At 41.5% G+C, this 21,599-nt stretch overlaps 3 protein-coding genes across 5 annotated transcripts; all 3 read left to right on the top strand.

Annotated features, from left to right (window-relative positions):
- The first annotated feature begins 153 nt into the window (after positions 1 to 153).
- On the top strand, positions 154 to 21,540 carry LOC4801440 (E3 ubiquitin-protein ligase RNF181 homolog). 3 transcript variants are annotated; one of them, XM_001358497.4, is made up of 4 exons: positions 154 to 341; positions 5,036 to 5,053; positions 20,983 to 21,293; positions 21,354 to 21,540. In XM_001358497.4, the coding sequence occupies exons 3-4, from the start codon at positions 20,985 to 20,987 to the stop codon at positions 21,486 to 21,488; spliced, it is 444 nt and encodes a 147-aa protein (XP_001358534.1). In that variant the 5' UTR covers positions 154 to 341; positions 5,036 to 5,053; positions 20,983 to 20,984; the 3' UTR covers positions 21,489 to 21,540. The 3 variants fall into 3 exon arrangements, with proteins under 3 accessions (XP_001358534.1, XP_033236423.1, XP_033236417.1); XM_033380532.1 differs by lacking the exons at positions 154 to 341; positions 5,036 to 5,053 and adding an exon at positions 14,583 to 14,748; XM_033380526.1 differs by lacking the exons at positions 154 to 341; positions 5,036 to 5,053 and having other exon boundaries at positions 20,925 to 21,293.
- Positions 9,452 to 10,380, top strand: LOC6897206 (microtubule-associated protein RP/EB family member 2-like). Its single transcript, XM_002137342.2, has one exon. The coding sequence runs from the start codon at positions 9,582 to 9,584 to the stop codon at positions 10,299 to 10,301; it is 720 nt and encodes a 239-aa protein (XP_002137378.2). The 5' UTR covers positions 9,452 to 9,581; the 3' UTR covers positions 10,302 to 10,380.
- Positions 10,920 to 20,752, top strand: fray (oxidative stress responsive kinase frayed). The gene is made up of 2 exons (XM_001358495.5): positions 10,920 to 11,169; positions 17,289 to 20,752. Exons 1-2 carry the CDS (start codon positions 11,136 to 11,138, stop codon positions 19,409 to 19,411), a joined length of 2,157 nt encoding a protein of 718 aa, XP_001358532.5. The 5' UTR covers positions 10,920 to 11,135; the 3' UTR covers positions 19,412 to 20,752.
- Positions 21,541 to 21,599: the final 59 nt, after the last annotated feature.

The raw sequence follows: 21,599 nt of genomic DNA, 5'->3' as shown, positions 1-21,599 counted from the left end.
AGGGACTTAAGATTCAAATTCCCCGCCAAACTTAACATGCCTTTATGTTAACAGTCTGAAGTGTTTCATTCCACGCGCCAACATCCACTCTCTCTCTCTCTCGCAAGCTTTTCGACATGATAAACAAAGAGAACGAACGGCAACAACGAAACGGGATTGAAACACGGCCACCAAAAGTTGTTGTTTTTTCGTGCCGTCGAGACGTTTCGGTTTGCTGATTTTTTGTGCATTCGAAGAGGAAACTAAGATATTTTCTGTGCTTCAGAAGATCGGAGTTTCTATCTGAAGCGGTGAATAAATCAATCACAGCGGTGCCGTCGATCCAAGGAGCAGAGAGGAGAGTGAGTGCCTATTGCTTTTTCATCGATTTTGCCCCAATTGTTGCCTCACAAATCAGCAGTGCGCAGTGCCACTCCTACAATTCATCTCTTCCTCCTTCCCACTGTCTTTCTCCTTATCCTACTTTGTTCGTTTTTTATGCATATTTTCCATTTGAATATCTCTGTAACTGGTTCTAGCAAAGTGCCGCTGACTTATTCTGTTTTGTGTAGTTCTTCTCCCTCTCTCTCTTTTTGTTTTATTTGATTGCCTTTTAGCCTCTCATTCGTTGCGGCAACCGCGAATATACCGGCTTGTTGTCATCTGTGCGGAGAGAGAGCAACCAAATAGGCAGTGAGAAAGAGAGAGAGAGGCTGCTTGAGAGAGAGGGTGACTCAGTGAATAAGCTTGTGGTTGTGTGAGGTTATGCGTGTCACCGTTTGGAATTGGAACACGCGCGTGTATTACTGGAGACACTGGCGTCCAGCAATATTGGGCCGGCACACCCTCGGTCTGATTGAATTGCTGCATTTCTCTTAATTGATACGAACTTCAAATGGACGACTACGCTACCCAGCGCTCGCTCGCCAACTAGCCCCAATTAGAGGTTTTTCTGCTGCTTTCCACCCATTTCTCTGGATTGTGGGTGCACCAGAGAATGACAGAGAGAGAGAGAGAGAGCGCGAGAGCAGGGCAGCTGTCCCGGACCAGCTGTTCTTTCCAATTCCCGCGCAATTTGCATTTTCAATTGCAGGCGACAGCAAGAGAGAGACAAACACATTATGCAATACGCATTCATTTAGCGTGTTATCATTTTTTATTACCGCTGCTGTAACTAGTTTCTGTCGGAACACATCACTAAGGTTAATTTTCACACACCAATTTCTGAAGGTTAACAATAATTCCACTAGGGGTTTGGGGTTCAATTAAATTTCGGCCTCACAAAAGATGGCTCGCCCGCATAATCCTGGGTATTTCCTCACGTGAACCAAACTTACAATCCCCCTCTTATCAGACCACTTCCATTTAGTGGAAATGGAAATATGTCAGATATGTAGATATCGATTTTCACTAGTTATTGTAGATTTTATTTGTATTTTATGTTATTAAAATATAACTGGGGACTGATATACCCGATACCTATTTTTTTTACGGTTAAATTGGGAAAACTAGACCTGGTTTCGATATTTTTAAGTTTCCGTCTTCGTGTACGGAGGTATCGGTAGAAGGAGAAGATTTCTTTAGTATACAATGATACAATACGAATACGTGTTTCGCCGGTGTAATAGTTCTGGTTCATGAAGTCAAAATATGGGGAAATATATGGATAGTAATATGTAAAATGGCCCGACCCCATATGGTATCCGACTATTACATGGAAAATGGCTTATAATTGAATTGTAATTATCTTACAATCTTTACATCAATACGTTAATTGTCAGATAATTATTGCAAGTAAACGATAACAAATTGCAAAACAATAGTTAATAAAAAATATTGTTGCGATATTGTTTATCGGTATTTTGTTTAATATATACATATGTGCATAGATATTTGCTCCCTTTTTGCCTTTGAACACGCTGAAAACGTGTACAAAAATGGGAAAGCCACTTTTAACAATATTATTTATATATTTACAGTATTATTATTTCCATGAACAGCAGATTTGATGGGTTCTTTTAAAAATAAATAATAAAAAACAGAAGAATGCCAAGTGCTATGGGATTTAGGTATTTACAATTTTGAAGATTTGGAAAAAATTTCCCAAAAACTGTTTTTAAAGCTGTGAAGTGCGGCATTACTCTTTGCATGAACACAGCTGTATGTCTGAATTTTAATCGCTTTTAAATTCATTTAAAAACTGGTAATGCAAACAGCAATTAAATCACTGCAGGGAAAGAGCAAATGTATTGAAATTCTTGTAGGGAAAACAATTGTATGTACAAATTCCCTAAAACAATTTGTTCCCCTTCGAAGCCTTCTTCGGGGCCTCAAAGTAGTTGGAACCTCTGAACACCTATGCATACTCGTACTCGCATGAATCCTAATTGCTAAGGAATTTCACAAGTGGGCCGCATGCCACAGTCGCGTGGCTGTACCATTCCTATAGCCGTCAGCAGCATCCGATAAAATCGATCACAATGGAATGGGATGGGATTGGGTGGGGAAGGGTGAAACCGTGTTGCTAATTCGATTGATCAACGGGGCTTAATGCTAAAGCGGAGTGGCTATCATAATGGAATAATCGTGCCATTTACACCTGTGGCCTGGCCAAGTGGCAATTGGCAATTTGCGTTTCTAATTAGTTGCATCCGTGCCTGCAATTTATGCTCGGAATGCGACTATTGGCAATTGTTTAGATAGTTGTCGCCCATGTGACGAACCATCGTGCGGACCACGTGCAATCGTCGCCTCTGGCGCCCCATCTTAATTGCCGATTGATTCCGAGTACAGTCTGCATCACTTATTGATTGGCATTCACATACTGTTGTCGTCTGGTGACCAGGCAAGACCCTTCCTTGGGGATAGTCATGCCTAAATATAGCAGCACTTGGAATTTCATTAGTTCGATTAATGATTGCGATAAGATTAATCCCCAATGTAATGCAAAACACAGGGATGGCAGGAGATACTCATTGCATTTGTTCTATGGAACTCGGAGGGGATCGAGGACTACAAAAAACACTTTAAAAATATTAGAAAATATACACCCGGAGAAAAAAGCCCTGAGATGAGAATTATTGATACCATTATAATAGAAAGGAAGTTTTTTCACTGACATTTCACCATTAATATGGAAATTGTTTTATGTCAATATATATCATATATAAAATTAATACATATATGTGATATTTAAAATAAATATATACTACAAATTCAATAAATATTTATATATATTTATATATAAATATTTGAACATATTTCATTTAAAAGTATATTTCAATATTATTTATTACATTAAAATATTTCCATTAATGATAAAAGTTACCTTACATATATTTTATTTTATTTATTTATTTACAAAGACTTTTTTTCATTTATTTTTAAATTTTGCATTTAAAAAAATATATATATATTTAAATTAAATATGTTTTTAATTCATTTTACTCTGCCATTTTTCGCTGAGTGTATTGTTTGTAATAAATTTTTGTTAAGGGAGTAAAATTTAAAATTTTTGCGACAAAAAAGTTTAGATTAAATTAATTGATTTCGAGATAAAAAGTTGATTTCTGCAATAAAAAATATATCAAACTATTAAGATTTATTCTGAGCATTTACGAGCTCATATTCATGAAATGGGAATTTTATTAGCTTCAGGCTTACGTGCTTTTTTCTAGCATTGAATCAGCTTTCTATTGTTATCCATTAAAAAGCCGTAAGATCAACGAGGACATGCCCTAGTGGAACGACCCTACGAAAGATCTAGGGACAAGGCAAGGAGATATGTTTTCTAACCTGGTTTTAAAAACCTTTAAGATACAAAATTCTTTGGCAGAATTTACTGTCTTATATGCAATCTTCCAAAAGAGAGAAATGGGTACTTCTTTGGCTTTAATATTTGTACAAAATACTTTAGTAATTTGTTGAATTTTTTGCATTGAACATATTTTATTTTGGTGCACTCGTGTGTCCGATGTCGCATATGGGAAGGCGGATGGATGGGTCTGGGTATGGGTCTGTGGATGGGACAGAGAGCCAGATCGAGAGCGAGTGCCTGTCATAAATTTAAGCGCAATTTGTTTGTCTTGCATGTCATTTTGTTGTCCACAAAGATTTCATATTTTAATACGCTCTCAGTTTTCTATTATTTATTCTCGTTTCATGACTGTAGGAAAATATTTTTAATGGGTTTTACAGCACGTGCCATGCCGTCTGTTTTTATGGATGTGAGAGCGTGTTGACGAGAGTCTGTTATTATTATCGTGTTGTTATTGTTTTTAGAATATTTGCAAATATTGCAGCATAAATTGTGTTTATAATTTATGACAGATTATTAAAGTCTGCAGCTGTTTTTGGGCCTCTGCTTTGATTTAAAGATTGGGAAATATTTCTGTGTGGAATTTCAAAGCCAAAACAAACCTCTTCCCGCCCCCTTGACTGTCTCAAAATTTAGAAGAAGTAGCTTTAAAAAAATACCAAAAGAGGGAATATTTTTTTTTAAAATAATTTAAAGATTATCCACAACATGCCCTATTAATTTTTGTTAAGTTTACTCTCTGGCCGCTTGCTTGATAAAAACATCCTTATTTATGTTGTCGTTCGCCTAATTTGTTGCAACAGGTGCCACACCAGCACCTACCTCAGCTGCACTCCTCTTGTGGCATAGAAATTGGCGGCATCTCGACGGCCCGTGTCGGTGGCTGGTGGCTGGTGGCCGGTGGCCATCGGCTGCTCATAATTTATATGCATGCGGGATAAGTTTTATATTTATTGGCATGAAGATAAGTTATGTGGCCGGCCGCATATACGAGACTCATTTATTTTTGGGCTGCCTTTTTGGGGCAGGCAAAAATAATAATAAATTATTTGAACATTTACAAATCAAAATTTATGTGCTCTAATTATTTATTATTGCTTCCCCATCTCTTTGTCATATCTCTTAAATGTTGAATTTTTGATGGAAGATTATTGCTTAAATTTCGTAATCCCTTATTTAAATTGTACTGAATTTTCCCCTCTTTGAAGCTTCTAAAGTGTTTTTTATTTGTTTTTACAGATTTAAAAGGATCCTCTGGTAAGTAGAAGAAGATTCTCTGAAGGAACCCCCATATGACGAATGTAGATCAAGTATTTTTGAACAAAAATTGCAAACATAACTGGCTTCTCACACATTTAGATTTCCAAATTATTTATTTATGTATTTATAAAAGAGCTGCTCAGGGTTTTTGTGGAACAATGTTTTTATATTGCCATATTTTTATATTCTCAATAAATCATTATCTCCAAAAACTACTATTAATCTTTTTGTTAAATACTTTTTTTCTAAAGAAATATTTTATCTTTTCCTCATGGAGGTACATATTTCCGTTTAAGGAACAATTTTAATGGCCATAAATTGGAACTATTCAGACCTGCTTTTATTGATAATTTTGGCATTAAATTACATTAAAATAAAAAGATTTAAATCTGGGGGTACGCTCCATTTCCATGGTACCTTCGAGGACTATTTTCTGTTACTGCTTCCACTTTAAGAATTCCTTCCAATTCCTTAAATTTTTTTATTGGAAATGTAAATTTTTTTGATTTTTGGTTTGCTGTTAAGCTGCTCTGCGAGAGAGAGAGCGCGTGGCAGGAAAGGCAACCACGGGACTTTGTTGTCTTTAGTCTGGTACTGAATGAGCAGCGGATTAAAGGATTCCACACTAAATTTTTTTTAAACATTATATTTAAAACCCGATTAGGAGAATTTTAAAATGATTCCCGGTAATCATTTTGTAAATAAAATTGTAGTATTTATAGTAAAAATGTAAATCAACACGTAATTAGTCATCGGTATGTGGGAATATTCTAAAGTCATCAAAAGAGCACGCTTCGGTGGGATAGGATCCGATCGGATCGGATCGGGACGGGACGGTATGGGGCCAGACAGACGATGAAACGCATTAAACAGAATTGCATTGCACAAAAGTCGAATCTAAATGTTGATCTAAAATCGAAATTAAATTGAGATGGCAGATGGGAGATAGCAGGGCGTGGGGGTGGTTGGGGGGGGTTGGGGAGTAGACGGGTTCCTGGGTCACGTTCTGCTCGGCGCTAATCGCTCAATTTGCCTCACTGCTAGCACGCGGAAATGTGTGGGAGGGCATGAGACCGAGACCGAAACAGAGACAGCGGCAGAGACAGCGGCAGAGACAGCGACAGAGACAGCCCCAGTGATTCGTACAGTGGGGCCATGCTAATTAAATTTCACTAGTCGCTATTCCGGGGCACGGCGCCGCCCTCAGTCTTAATTTGTTTGCATGCTCGGTCGAGCGGAAAAACAACAACAAATTGACATAATGATCATGTTTGAGGATCGTCAGGGGACCGGGGTACTGAATGAATGGGTCGGTGTCTGCTGACAGACATACGTTTCGAGATCTCTCTCTCTCTCTCTCTCTCCTTCTCTGCTTTTGTTCAATTGGTATTTTGACTTTGAACTTGTGTTGTTTGCTTGTAATTTACAATTTCTGCACAGGAGGGTCTGCCTGTCAGAGAGAGGGCTGACCCCATTGTGCACGATCGCTACAGAATTGTGTGCACCATTTCCTACCCACTCAACGTGACGTTTAACGTTTTAAATTTAGCCACAACAAAAAAAAAACACGGCGAGTGAAAGAAACCAAAACCCAAGTATAACTGTGCTCCGGGGCTTAATATGGACCGACATTTCAATTGCGATTGCTATTTTTAGGCATTGTCATCTCTCGCGCGTCGCGGACTTAACGATTATTTTGCATATTGACGAGGCATGCTGAACAGAGAGAGAGAGAGAGGGGTACGTACGTGCCCCGGGCCTGTGTGATTTGTGGCAAGGTTAACCTGTATTGTATAACAAATATTTTATAATTGAGATGTGAGCATCGGTATTCTCGTGTTCAAAGTGGAACTGGAGATATTGTGAATATTGTAGATGGAACGAATGATTTATACGGATTATATTCGATGAAGCGTGTCTGAAATAATTGTCATTTAATTGTGTTTGGTTTTAAAAGCAGACATTAAAAGCCTGTCTTTAGTGCTAAGCCACTCTGTGAGAGAGTGTAATCAGCACTATACACTTTTAAACACCTCAAAAATGTATCAAAATCGGAGCATGTGCCATATAAAGAGATACATATCTTATAGATTTTATTTTTATACCATTTTAATCAATTTAATCAATCAAAAAATATAAGAATTAACAAAAAATAATTTGAACTGATTCACAGTCAAATCTTCACAAAATATTTAAATAAATTTCTGAGATATGTATATAGTTAAAAGACTTAATTTTTATTTCAACTAAAACTATAAAATCTCTCCATTTTATTTTCGTATTTACCCCGAATAAACAAATTTAACAAATAACTAAAAATCATTTAACCTGATTCACAAATATTTCATTAAATTTCGGGCATGCAAATTCATTATTTCTTATAAGAAATAAATACATTTTTAATTTTGAAGTTTTAACTTTTGTTTCATCTTTATATTTTTGAACTTTAAACAAAATATAAAGTCTCTACCTCGTATAAAATAAATTAACAAAAAACTAAAAATATGTTTTTAAATTAAAATTTGTATCCGTTTTTTCCGAATTTTAAACAACATATAAAACCTCTACCCCGTAGTAAATCTTTATAAATGCTTGAAATTCCACTGAAAACTTGACTAATTATTATTTTTGTCATATCTGAAATGTGTGCAGCACAAACATTTACTTCCTGCACTTGGACGGCGCATTCTGTGGCTCATTGAACTGCAATACCCTCGAACTCTGTATAACATTTTGCTCTCAAGAATATTGATTTATTTTTATTTTTTCGCGAGTGCAAAAGACCCAGGCGTCCTTGCCTTGACAGATGGAGGCAGACCGAGCGGAAGATCACATGAAATCTTGACCAGCAAATTGAACTGAACGTGTGAGCTATGATTTTGGCATATGAGACATGGCACATGGCAAATTTGTGGCATTTTTTTGAAAACTCAAAACGTACTTTTGTTTATACAAAATGTATAAAGTTTCATGAACCCCAATGGTGCACAAGGGTATGATGTATGTATTACCGACAAGGCTGTAGATAATGGCTGTCCATTTGTGCTTGTGGGGATCCAAGAGAATCCAAGGCCGCTTTGGCTACACATCTACCGGATTCTACAACGACTGGATTGGTTTTCGGTAGTTGTCCCAACAAAAAGATACAATTAGTATCTTGCTGTACAAAAACTCGATTGTGTGGTTCTTAGTTCTAGTTTTTAGACTCTCATGTCACCGACACCGACACCGACGTCACGCCAGCGAATATTTGGGGAAAGCTTCCACGGAGGTGCCAGGAACGCACTCAACCTTTGGCCCGCCCACGCACGTGTCATATAACATTGGGCGCTAATTAAATCGGGGCTTTCGGTCTTTTGTGTGTCAACATTTTTGAGGGCGTTCGATCACTTGACTCGTGTTGCCGGTGCGCATAAAAAGTAACCTCCTACGTTTACAGACACAGACACAGATATACGCGTGTGTACATAGATACAGATACAATTTGCACAGCCTGACAAATTTCACACATTTTGCTTATTCGCTTTTGTTAGCTCGAATACAATAAATCCCCCTCGAAAATGCGCATACAAAAAAAATGGAAAAAGAAAGCAACTTGAATTATAAACAAGAATTTAAAAATAAATTTCCTCTAATTGTTAAAATAATACAAACATGAGTTAAATGCGCATGCCTTTCCAGAGGAATGCCTTTCCAGAGTAAACATGGGTTAAATTGGGTTTAGGTAGGGTTAATGCTTACCAGGGAGGGGGAGGAATATAACGTGAAGCTAAAAAGGAGTAGAGATAAAAGCACTAGTTCCATATGTACAATTTTGGGGTAAAATATAATCCGATTTAACTCTAGAAACGCAGGAACGATACAGTTCGTTTTCGAACCAGTTCAAAATTTGAAAAACTCAATCTCTTGGAAGGTTTTTCGAAAAATTATGGAGTCTGCTAGCTACATCGGTTTGATTCCGGTAATACCAGAACTGTTTTCATTTGGAACAATTTCCAAACTCAATATTTCGGTACCAGTTCTAAAAAATCAGGTATTTGATTGATAGATTTTGTATGAACTAGTTCCAAAATACAATATTTGAAGAATTTTAGAATTCCCAACAAAGAAGAAAAGGCACTTCACATTAAGCAAAGCATAAAAAGCGCTGATGTTTGAATCAAAGAAATCCTGTGTTCTGCGCACATTTGTGCGCTTAACAACACCCTGTTGTTCTTTTTCGTTCCCACAAATTACAGGCCCCGAGAAAGCCGAACTGATTTTCCCACAAGTTTACCGGGTCGTCAACTTTTTAGGACTTAAAACTAACGGGCACCTTAATTCGGAGTCGAGTAACCTATGGAATCGTTGAAAAATCAGCTAAAAATCATGCATCAAGGAAGCAAAGGCGTTAAATGTCCAATAAAGTGTTGGAAATAGTCTTATTCGAAACATCAGACAGATAAGATTGCCTGAAAAAACAAAATATATTTTACAAGATTTACAAAAATTTGTTTTTCCAAATTCACTGATAAAAGAGAACGACATGCTGAACGTTTACCACACCAGAAACTCAAATCCTTCGCAGAACCTGTCGCGTAAGGAGATCATAAAATGGATAAACAGTACCCTGAACATCGATATCAAGAAGCTGGAGGCTCTGGGATCCGGCGCCGAGTACTGTCAGCTGTTTAACCAACTCCATCCGGGCACCATAAACCTGAAGAAGGTGAAACACGGTTCACATCTCCAGGCGGACTACCAGGCCAACTTCCTTTTGCTACAGCGGGCCCTGCAGAAGGTGGGTGTGGACAAGGACATCCAGATAGGCAGGATGATTGTGGGTGGCTGTCGCGAGAACTTGGACTTCGCTCAGTGGTTCAAAAAGCTCTACGACCGAAACATTGAAAAGCAGGACACAGTCTTCCAGGATGTCTCGGAGCCCAGCAAGCCGTCGTTCAGCAAGCAGTCGTCCAGCAAGCGGTCGTCTAGCAATCTGTCGTCCAGCAAGCGGTCGTCTAGCAATCTGTCGTCCAGCAAGCGGTCGTCCAGCAAGATATCGTCCATCAAGCGGTCGTCTAGCAATCTGTCGTCCAGCAAGCGGTCGTCCAGCAGTCTGTCGTCCAGCAGTCTGTCGTCCAGCCAGCGGTCGTCCAGCAGTACTGTAGTTCCATCTGGGCCCCTCAGCCAGCGATCGGTGTCACTCCTTTCCCGAAAACATCAACCAGACTTCGTTGGTGTATTGATGCGTTCGATGTCTGGATAAATCTATCGAAAAGGAAGCTTATCTTTAGCGATATTTGAGTTTAAATCTCCTTAGAATAAAATTGTTTTAAATTCTTTTTCCAAAATGTTCCGAACTGGAACTGGAACCGAAATATGCAAATAGGTATTCCCCAGCCCCAAAGGAATTTCCATTTCAATTTGAAATCAAAGTCAATCACTCATTCATATTACTTAATGGGGGGACAGCCGAGCTTTAGCTATAAAGCAGCCGCCGCAACAGACACGGATACAGTTACAGATAGAGCTATAGATACAGATAGAAACACAGATATAGACTGGGAACTACTACCACCAACTAACTAACGTCAACGCCAACGCGGCCCGGCAATGGAGGCGGCAAAATTTCGCACATTTTGCACAGGTTCCGTCCCCGTCGATCGCCACCATCGCCACCGTCGCCACCGTCTGTCTCGACGCGTCGCTATGGATCGTTATGGCTGTTATTGTTGCTGTTTTCGTCGTGTTCCGCCATTTGTAGAGCTCATTTAATTTTTATTGTTGTTTATTGCTTAACGAAAAAAAAAAACCTTTTCATTTTAAATGTTTGATTACAACGATTTGTGAAGTTCAGTCGAAATTGTGATTTGCGCGCTGGAGGAGCGACCGCCGCCGTCCGTCGTCAGCCGTCGTCAGCAGTCCGATCGCGAGCAATGCGATTCTGAATTGCATTCGGATCGAATCTCCCCAATCAATCGCAATCGCCAGTTGATAGCCGCTCTGGCCAGGACGACGCCTCTCCTCAAGTGTCCTCCTCGATTGTCAAGTGTGAAGAAACTACAGAAATCTCAAATCAAAAATCGTGAAAAACTCCAAAATGCAGCTACTCAATTTTATGTGCCTCAAGCAAAGTGGGTTTGCAATTTTATTTGAAGTAAACTTCAATTTTGTGTGTGTTTTTGGTGGAAAAAAACAGAATGCAAATTTCCATTGTGTGACTAAATTCATTTTTTATAATTTCGTGCCCCGCATTTGTCATTTTATAAGCCAGGAATATGTACATGTATCTAATGGAAATATCAAAATTTATGATCCCCGGGTTATAGATAGATTGTAGAAATGAGTGGCAAGTGTGGAGTGTGGGGTGTGGAACCCTAAGAGGTGTGCCACCGTTTAGGGGAATCGCTGGAAAAACTCATCCTCTGACAGTGATTCATAAATACCTCAACTAAGGATAATTAAATTTGAAAATTATTGTTGTTATCCGATGATAAAAATGTCAATAAAAAGTGGATTGCTATTCCACATTCCGTTGAATATTTCAAATAAATGGCATCAATAAATCAGCTAGGAAAACCATGAGGAAAAATAGATTTCAAAACTGATTTATTTCAGTTTTGATTAAAAAATATTTCCTACTAAAATTTAATTTTAGCTATATGAATTTCGAAAAATATTGTGGCTGAACAATTTCCAAATTCCATTAGTCACTTATTAAAAAGATCAAGTTAGATATTTATTCCCGATTTTAATATTTTTGATATTAATTTCTTGAAAGGCACACATTTTATTACACTCCAATAGAAATACGATAGAAAATTATTATCCTTGCTGGTACGTTCCCATATATCTACAAAGTCTTAAGATTTAAGAGATTTCCAAGTGGCTCACCATTAAAAAGTGTTTTCTCGTTGTTGCTTTCATATAATTACATATTTCTTGAAATCTTTGATTTGATTGATCGTTGAAAATACACAGAATGTAATGCCAAGATCGAGACATTAAAAGATCTTAATTCGCTTTCAAAATGCATTAATCAATGCCAGTGCTGAAAGCTGTAAATGCAAAGCCAGATAATCAATTATTTTTCCACACGAAAACTGCTGAAAATTTGCAAAAACCAGAGATAAAATCCAAACAAACAGTCGCTGAGGCACTTGGCACGACCCAGCACTCATATGTAATATTAAAACATATGTGATGAGTATATATCATTCTTAGCTGACGATTACAGTGTAAATTGTGATGATAATACGATATTGTATGGTACGATATGCCATGCAAAAGCTCGTTAAAGTGTCAATATTAACACCATTATATGCCTTTAAATGAATTACAATAACCACAAATTAAACAAACATATAGCGTATACAATTTATTTCGTTTCATCCATTATAATGAAGCTGTCGAATATTTGTAATTGCAAATCCAAAATCTCATTTGTTGTATAATTTTCCACTGATTTAAGGGCAATAAATTTGCTCAAGTGTCTGGTAGATTCGATTTTCTACGTTAAATGGCTAATAATATTTGCTTTAAGTAGGTATAAAATAGATTTATAGTCGAGAGCTTCACATGGTGAAGTGTTTCCCTTAATGGGGGTTTGTGGTAAACCCCTCAACCCCCCGGAGACAAGTGGATCACGTAGATTTGAGTCACCTTCTGATTTGGGAAGACTAATCAAGTTTAATAGGTATTACTTCCGTTACTAAAAAGCCATCAATGTGTGATTCAATACTTCCAGAACTCTGATTTTTCGTAGCAAATTGTTACATGCATTATTCTCAGTGTATGAGCTTCTCTTCCGTGCTTTGATCTTGGTGCAGAGAGCGTGTTGGTGAGAGAGCGCGAAGGGAGAGAGATGATCGAAGGAGCGAGGCAAAACGAGTAAGCTCGGTGTTGCCGAGAGCGACAAAGAGAGAGAGAGAGAGGGTTATGTCTTCAGGTAAACAGTCGTGGGAACGAAAAAACCTTCACAAAGGCTCAAAGAAGAGTATTCATTTTCATTCATTTCTACCTTTCCCGATTCCGATTCATTCCGTTTCATACTCACGCATACCTACGCATATGACGCTGATGACGATCACCTTTGCCGGCCGCCAACCCCAGACGTCGGCCCATCCTCCTCCTCGGATCATACACCACCCCTGTGATACTCCGCCATGGCCGAACTGCATTGGAAATGATATGCAAACATCTATGGGAAGGAGACGATCTATAAATAGAGCCGCCACGCAAAAAATGGGAAATGTGTGTATGGGTGTGTGTCTGCCTTTGCGTGTTGTGTTCGATTTTTATTTTTATATGTCTTCGGGTCCAACGATGGCGCATTTTCATGCACAGCAGAAAAGAATTTCACGCCATGGCCAATGCAGACTACTGATCCTATAATTTCTCTACAACCACAATGTCTGAAGATATACATATGTACATACGTATATATGTATGTGTGCAGAGTAAAGCCACACGAAATTATACAGATATGTAGATATTTCCATATGGCTGGTGTTTCTCTGACTCCCCCTTTTTTGAGGTCTAGTCTACTCTCTACGGGTTTGTGAATGCAATTTACAAATTTTCCATGATGGCTTTACGTACGTATTTTTCGGGCTTCCCTCCACTTGTCCCCACCACAACACAACACTCCCCACCGCCCCACCACCGAATGGAACAATTAGTATATTATCCAACCCACAGAGAGATAACCAAGTGGTAGGGACTGGGAGTCCATTTGGGGTCTGGGTGCGGTATAGAAAATACGTCAGCTGTATCTATGCTCTACTTTTTTTTTGGACTCTTTATTGTTGCTAATTGTTCCCGTTTGTTGTTGTTGGAAACGTTTTTCACTTATCGTGCGCGTCAGAGCAAATAAAATCTGAGTACAAAAAAAGTGGAAAGAATAACCAAAGGAAAGGAGAGAAAATACTCGATGGTGAAATGGTCAGTGGGAATGAAAGACAAATGTGACATAAAAAGAAGAAACGATTTTTTATTCCAGAAAAATGCCTAATTCTTTGCATAATATTTCTTCTAATAAATTTTAGTAAATGGAAATTTATTTTAATTCAAATTACAATAACATATATATATTTAAAAATTAACTATTTGTTTTTACTAATGAAAAACAGTTCTTACATAATTTATTTCAAAGAAATGGTTTCCCATAATTAAAAATGTCCAACATTTATCATGATTATGCCCACTGTGCGGACTATCACCGCTCTGCTCTCACTTGCTTGGTTTTCTCTCTCTCGGTTTCTCTCTCACTCTTCTTCGTTTCGTCTCTTTTGCCATGCCAAACGGCAGCACAGCCCACCCCCCGCACCACCCCTTGCCGTAAACGTTGTTGCTGTTGATATTTGCTCAATACATTTATTTTTGTATTTTCTAACGAATGCTTGTTGTTGTTGCTGTTGCCACATGCCTGCCCCGCCGTCCTCTGCGGCGGCCCTCCCTCCAATCAGGCCGTTGGCGCACTTGTTACGCGCCGCCGTCGCTGACGTTGTTGGACGGCTTGGCTTGGCTGCCGCTCCGCTTCGAGCAAAAGCTCATTTGTTGCGCGGCGTTGGATGAAAACGCGTCGAAATCGCGTGAAACGAGCGGCTGAACGAACGAAACGAAAACGCCAGCACCCGAAGAAGGCGAAGAAAAACGCGCGCGTGCGTCGAGAAGGAGAAGAGGAGGAGAACAACAACAACATCAAACACAATGTAATGGTTTCTTCATAATTTTGCGTAAATTGTTTTGATTTCTTTTGCGTGAAATCAATAAAAACAGAAATGAAAATTTATTGAACTCTCCGCAAGTGTGTGCAAGTTTTGTGTGTGTGTGTGTGTGTGTGTCTGTGATGATGTTGAAACGAAATCAATTTTTTTCCACTGTACGCGGTCGTGTGACAACGCAGACTTGTGCTTATCATTTGCACATGATCGTGTGACTGCACCTCGCTCGCTCGCTTTCTCTCCATCTCTTCCCACTATCCTCCTTTGGTCTGTCACTCTCCTCCTTTGGCCCCCCGCCATCTCTTCCTCACTATATGCACCCTCGTTGAGGGTATAATGACTGCCACGCACTGAATGTTTTTTTCATATATTCTTTCAAAAAATATTGTTGGCAGGTCTTGTGATAAATGTGGTTCCGAAAAAATGAAACAAAACTTAAACCTAAAATATTACAAGGACAAATTTGATTGTCAACTGATGAGTGTAGGTATCCATCGATCTGTAAGGGTATTCAAAGCCTTGCCAACCTACGTTTCTGGTTTGGGTTTTGATATTGATTTATTTTGACATTTTCTAGGCGCCTCTTGGGCAACATTTTACTTAGAAATATTTGTATTTGCTTTGCTTAAATTAGCAGCCACAGGTCCCGTTCTCCCGCTATCCCTCCTTCCCTATTGACTGTTGCCAAGTGTTTTGTTTTTGTTTTTTTTTTTGTCTCTGCCGGTTTTAGAGGCGTTTCCTGTACTCTTCGTCTGCGTCGCCGTTTTGTTTGTTGTGTAAACATTTTTTATACCTCCGCTTCGCATTTTATTTTATTTGAGTTTCCCATTAGAATGCGGTCCCCAAAAAAGTGTTAAATTGCGAAATTCAGTTAACCCCCAAAAAATATATAGTATGTGTCTTTGTGTGTAGTATCTATGTATGTATGTGTAATAACAATTGCTGTTTGCCTAGCTGATTTCGGTTTTAATTAAGTGCCAGGCCCGGGCCCGGACCCCGGCACATGACACGTCCGATAACTGGAGGCTTTATCGCAGTTTTCGCCTTGTCATAGATATCTTCGTGGAATTTTAGTTGCACTCATTTGCTACCCATTGATAAAAGGGGATATTTATAGGTAACAGGGAGAAGGAACAATATGGAAAAGCCTGTGCCAATGGAAGAGTATTTTCTGTATTTTATTGTCTAAAGTACAGTCTAAAGTTCTTTGAATTGAATCAAATAAATCCAATGAGAAGGTATCGAAAAATACATATGTACATATATATTTTTTATGGGCTTTCTTCCAAGTTTCATCGCAATTTCGGGGCAGGCCTTATCTCATTATGGGACTACCGAGTGGTACACTCCAGCGACTAAGTGGAACAATATCATTATTATAAACATTTCAGCTCAAAAGCTAATTACGATTTCCACACGTTACTGTTGTTGTTGTTGTTGTTGATGTTGCTGCTGCTGCTATTTATAGCTCAATGCGGTCATTGGTCCCGCGCTCACCTCCCCGGCTCTCCGGCATTCCTCACATTCAGCTGAGAGTAAAACGCTTTTTATGCTACATGGAGCAAAAGAGAGACATACAGAGAGAGGGAGAGCAAAAGAGAGCACGCTTACAGTTGACCGATCGCCAAACAGTCGCGGGCCAGCATATGGTGCACACTGCTCTCGTCTATTCATAAAACGAAACCTTATCAGCGAAACGTGGAAAAATTTAGCATAAGAGCGGTTCACAGGGGGGTGTGGAGCGGGGGGAGCTGCCAGTTTGACATGTGTTGGGCGTTAAAATATTATTTATTGTGCCAAAACGTGCGGGTAATTCCCGGCTTCATCAAAAAAGTCGCAATAAATTTTCACACAAAATTATTATAAAACAAAAAATATTGAAATATTCTGAAAAATGAAGTTTGTTTTTTTGCAAAAATTTTATTTTCAATAGAAAATTTAAATCTTTTTTAAGGAAAACCTTAAAAAATATTGAAATATTCCGAAAAAATTCACTTTATTTGGAATAATTGAATTTTAATAAATATAATAAATAATAATAATACATTTTCAGCGCTTAATTTAATCCAAATTTAAGAGTACAAAAAAGTAATTTTTCTAAAAATTTTAAACATTGAAATGCTTGAAGGAAATTGTTTAGCAATGAATTAGCATACAAAAATTTATCAAATTAATTTTGTGAATAAGTATTGGTTTATGGCTAATGTACCCCTCATCGATGATGCACTGACTTTCCCTGGCCACATTTAGATAATGACTAAGAGAACCAACCATGGAATAGGCCCTGACTAATACTTTCCCCCAACCCCCCAAAAATCAATTCCCATTTAATATTTTGAAATCAAAATTCCAATCAATTTCAAAATCAATTTCGGCTCCTCTTTCCAACGACTCGACATTTTATCCATGAAATGTTCAAGAATTAGAGCTCGTTTATCTTGTAGACTTGTTGTTTTATGAAACCCATTGACGATAACCAAAGGCAAGGCCCAAACTTTACCCGAAATTTACTCTTTGCTCTATTGCAGAGGTTGCGCACATCGCCAACAACAACAACAACAACAGCAAACCCCCTTCGGAAGCCAACGAATCAGTTGCCGATCCCCGAGATAGCCGCATCTTCGGTTGCTTTGTCAAGAAGGATAAGCACCAGGAGGAGCGTGAGCAGCCATCAGAGGAACAGCAGGACTCAGGAGCCAGAGAAAGTTCCCATTCGGGCAGCTACAACGTCCAGCAGGAGGAGAAGCGATCCAGCGTCAATCTAGCAGGAGGATATCCATCCATTTATCGGCAGCAGGACGAGGAATTCCACCCACCCTGTCAGGAGAAACCTCTGCAAAAGAGAGACAGTTTCGTGGTCTGCAAGCAGCCCAAACCGAGAGGCAGGCAACCACAGCAGCGCTCCCAGAGCCAACCGGCGATATCACAGCAGCCCCGCCGACGTCCAGGGACACCGCCACCGCACGCCGCCGCCACCGCCAAGAGCATGACCTCCATACCCGCCACCCTGTCCAGCAACAATGTGGCCGCCGCTGGAGCGGCCAATGTGCCGGAGAAGCAGCCGTGGCCGAACTCCAAGGACGACTACGAGCTGCGGGACGTGATCGGAGTGGGCGCGACCGCGGTGGTGCACGGGGCGTACTGCATACCGCGGAACGAGAAGTGTGCCATCAAGCGGATCAATCTGGAGAAGTGGAACACGTCGATGGACGAGCTGCTCAAGGAGATCCAGGCGATGTCGTCGTGCAACCACGAGAACGTGGTCACCTACCACACATCGTTTGTGGTGCGCGAGGAGCTGTGGCTGGTGCTGCGCCTCCTGGAGGGCGGCTCCCTGCTGGACATCATCAAGCACAAGATGCGGACGTCCAACTGCAAGCAGGGCGTCTTCGACGAGGCCACCATTGCCACGGTGCTGAAGGAGGTGCTCAAGGGCCTGGAGTACTTCCACTCGAACGGCCAGATCCATCGCGACATCAAGGCGGGCAACATCCTGATCGGCGACGACGGCACCATCCAGATAGCCGACTTCGGCGTGAGCGCCTGGCTGGCCACGGGCCGGGATCTGTCGCGCCAGAAGGTGCGGCACACCTTCGTGGGCACCCCCTGCTGGATGGCCCCGGAGGTGATGGAGCAGGACCACGGCTACGACTTCAAGGCGGACATCTGGTCGTTCGGGATCACGGCCATTGAGATGGCCACCGGAACGGCGCCGTACCACAAGTACCCGCCGATGAAGGTGCTCATGCTGACGCTGCAGAACGATCCGCCCACCCTGGACACGGGCGCCGATGACAAGGACCAGTACAAGGCCTATGGCAAGACATTCCGCAAGATGATCGTCGAGTGCCTCCAGAAGGAGCCCTCGAAACGGCCCACTGCCAGCGAGCTCCTGAAGCATGCCTTCTTCAAGAAGGCCAAGGACCGCAAGTACCTCACCCAGACGCTGCTCCAGTCGGGCCCCAGCATGGAGACGCGGGTGCACAAGGCTGCCAAGCGGCAGCCGGGAGCCTCCGGCCGTCTGCACCGCACCGTCACCGGCGAGTGGGTGTGGTCCAGCGAGGAGGAGGACAACGGCGGCACCAGCGGCGGACGCAAGCATCCCTCATCGGACTCCGATTCGGAGGATCGGCCCATGAACCGGCTGGAGCGGGCCGACTCCTCGGACAGCGATCGAGAGGACCCCTCGCCCGAGATCACGCACAGCGTCTCCTCGGCCACTGTTACGCCAGCAACGGCCGCAGCAGGAGCACTGAATGCCACTGCCGCCCCAGTCGCCGCCGCCAGCACCCAGGAGGTGACCGCGGGCCTGGCCCAGATGCCCCTGCCCAGCGAAGAGCGGGGGGGCGAGGAGGCACCACCCGTCAATCTGGTGCTGCGGATGCGCAACCTGCGCCGCGAACTGCACGACATTCGCTTCGAGTTCATGGTGGGCAAGGACACGGCCGAGGGCATTGCCACCGAGCTGGTGGATGCTGGCCTCGTGGACGCCCTGGACACACAGCCTATGGCCCAGCACCTGGACCATCTGATAGCCCAGTGCGCCACCATGAAGACGATCACGTTCCAGCTGAGCTCGGGCGTCCAGCCCGGCGAGGTGCCCGACGAGCGTTCGCTGGTGGGCTATGCGCAGATATCCATCACGGACTAGGACGGGCTGCCCTGCGGCCCAGTGCCTTAGATGCAGCTCTAAACCCAGTCCGCCCGCCCGCACGCTCGCTCCATCCCTCAACCAAACACACACACAATCCTCGCCACAAACACCTCCCAATCAAGCGCGCCAGTCTCTGATACGTAAGGCCAGAGGAAAGGGCCACCAGGAGTGGACCGGAACCGGAACCGTAACGTTGCCGTTGCCGTTGCTGCTTTTAGCACTAGACTAGAACTAACTGTAAATGCTAGTGATAGATGTTAACGCGAGCCGATCGTTTACTATAGAAATTATCGATGTATACACATATGTATCTTCTCTATATACGCCCTCCTCCCTATATACTATATATCCATATATATATATATATGTATATCTAAAGCGCATTGTAATTACTCCATGTGTACTCCCCCCCACGCATAGCTACCCTTTCCTCCTCTGCTAAAGTAGCTAAAATATTTCAAGAACCGTGTACTTATTCGTTTTCGTTTCGTTCGTCTTTAAGTAGCGCGCCCTCCCTACCACCCCCCCACCCACGCCCGCTCTGTATATAAATCTGTTTTTTCGATTAGCCCGTTGCCCGACCCCGACCCCCGTCCAGCCCTGCCCAACCACCCACAATCCTCCCTCCCACCAGGCGCCTCTAATTTATTCTCTAGCAATCGTAAACACTAATTTGTAAAGCCTAGCGCCTAAGTCTTGTTTTGTTTTACTCTCTCCCCGAGCCCAACTTTTATTTTATACTCCATATATTTTACTCCACTCGTACTCTGCTCCACGAATCCTGCAAGCACCCTTAGTCGATAAGCCTGCAACAGATGCAACACTACACTCTAAGAGAAACAACCAGTAGGGCGCCCCCAGGCACAGTTGTGGCGACCAGTCTACCCTTAGTCTAAAGAGTAATACATACTTTATATAATTCAAGCTCTGTAACTACGATGAAGTACCGTAAACTACCCATAACTTTACAACACTGAATATTATTAAAAAAAAAAAACAAAAAACACATCATTTAGTAAAGAGAAAATCACAAAAAAAAAACAAAAACAAGAAACGAAAAAGGAATTTAATTTTTGTGTTTTTATTGGTCTCCCTATCTCTTCCCTTTTTTTTGTTGGAAAAAACTGGTTAAAAATTCGATCGATTCCTGCTCCTATTTTGCATCTTTGTATCGCATTGTTCCACACATCTTGGGCAGCTCCCCAACCCATCTTATATGTATCTGTGGTCCTGAAATTGTGTGGTGGAATTTAACAAGAAGCCAGTATATGCCTGTAACTTTAGACTTATTAAATTTTAAATTGTTGAAACGAGAGTAAAACTAAAACTAAAATTAAACATTTTAAATGCAAAGACCTCTTAGATACTTAAACAATTATACGATTATTTAATCGAGCAATTATTATAGTAGAGGACCGACTGGATTGGGATGTCCCCATTGTATACGAGAGAATACGAGAAATTTCGAAATAAATATTGCATTTGGTTCCCTGAAAGAAAAAACACCTACGATTGTCCTGTCAACCTCTCAATTTTTATTGTTAATTGTTTGTTGAACAAATTTGCAGCCATGTCCGACTATTTTGAGGAGCTGGGCCACGAGCCCACCGGTCCGGAGGGGGCCAACGACTTTGCCAAGCACTACCGCCGCCTGCAGGTGCTGGCCATCATGAACGGCATCGACATCGACATAGAGGTGCCGGAGGCCTCGAAGCGCGCCGTCGCTGCGCTGCCTGTGCACAAGGTCCTGGAGGCCGAGGTGGGCGACGATCTGGAGTGCGCGGTGTGCAAGGAGCCGGCCCAGGTGGGAGAGGTGTACAAGATTCTGCCGTGCAAGCACGAGTTCCACGAGGAGTGCATTCTCCTGTGGCTGAAGAAGGTAATCGTTTGGGTATTCCATTTGTACTATTTGTCTAGTACTTATCCGATCCACCTGCAGACCAACTCGTGTCCCCTGTGCCGCTACGAGCTGGAGACCGACGACGTGGTCTACGAGGAGCTGCGCCGCTTCAAGCAGGACGAGTCCAACCGCCGTGAGCGCCAGGACAACCTCATGAATTCCATGTTTGGTTAGAGAAAGTGCTGAAATTGTCATTTGGTTAAGGGAAATAAAGATTGGTATGGTATAGGCTCACGTTTTAATGGCTGGGTGGAACATGGGATGCATGGATTGAGTTGCCTTTTC

The sequence above is a fragment of the Drosophila pseudoobscura genome, chromosome 2 (assembly GCF_009870125.1).
Source record: "Drosophila pseudoobscura strain MV-25-SWS-2005 chromosome 2, UCI_Dpse_MV25, whole genome shotgun sequence".
NCBI lineage: Eukaryota > Metazoa > Arthropoda > Insecta > Diptera > Drosophilidae > Drosophila > Drosophila pseudoobscura.
The sequence above is the reverse complement of the archived record's forward strand: the minus strand, read 5'-3'. Positions and strand labels throughout refer to the sequence as shown.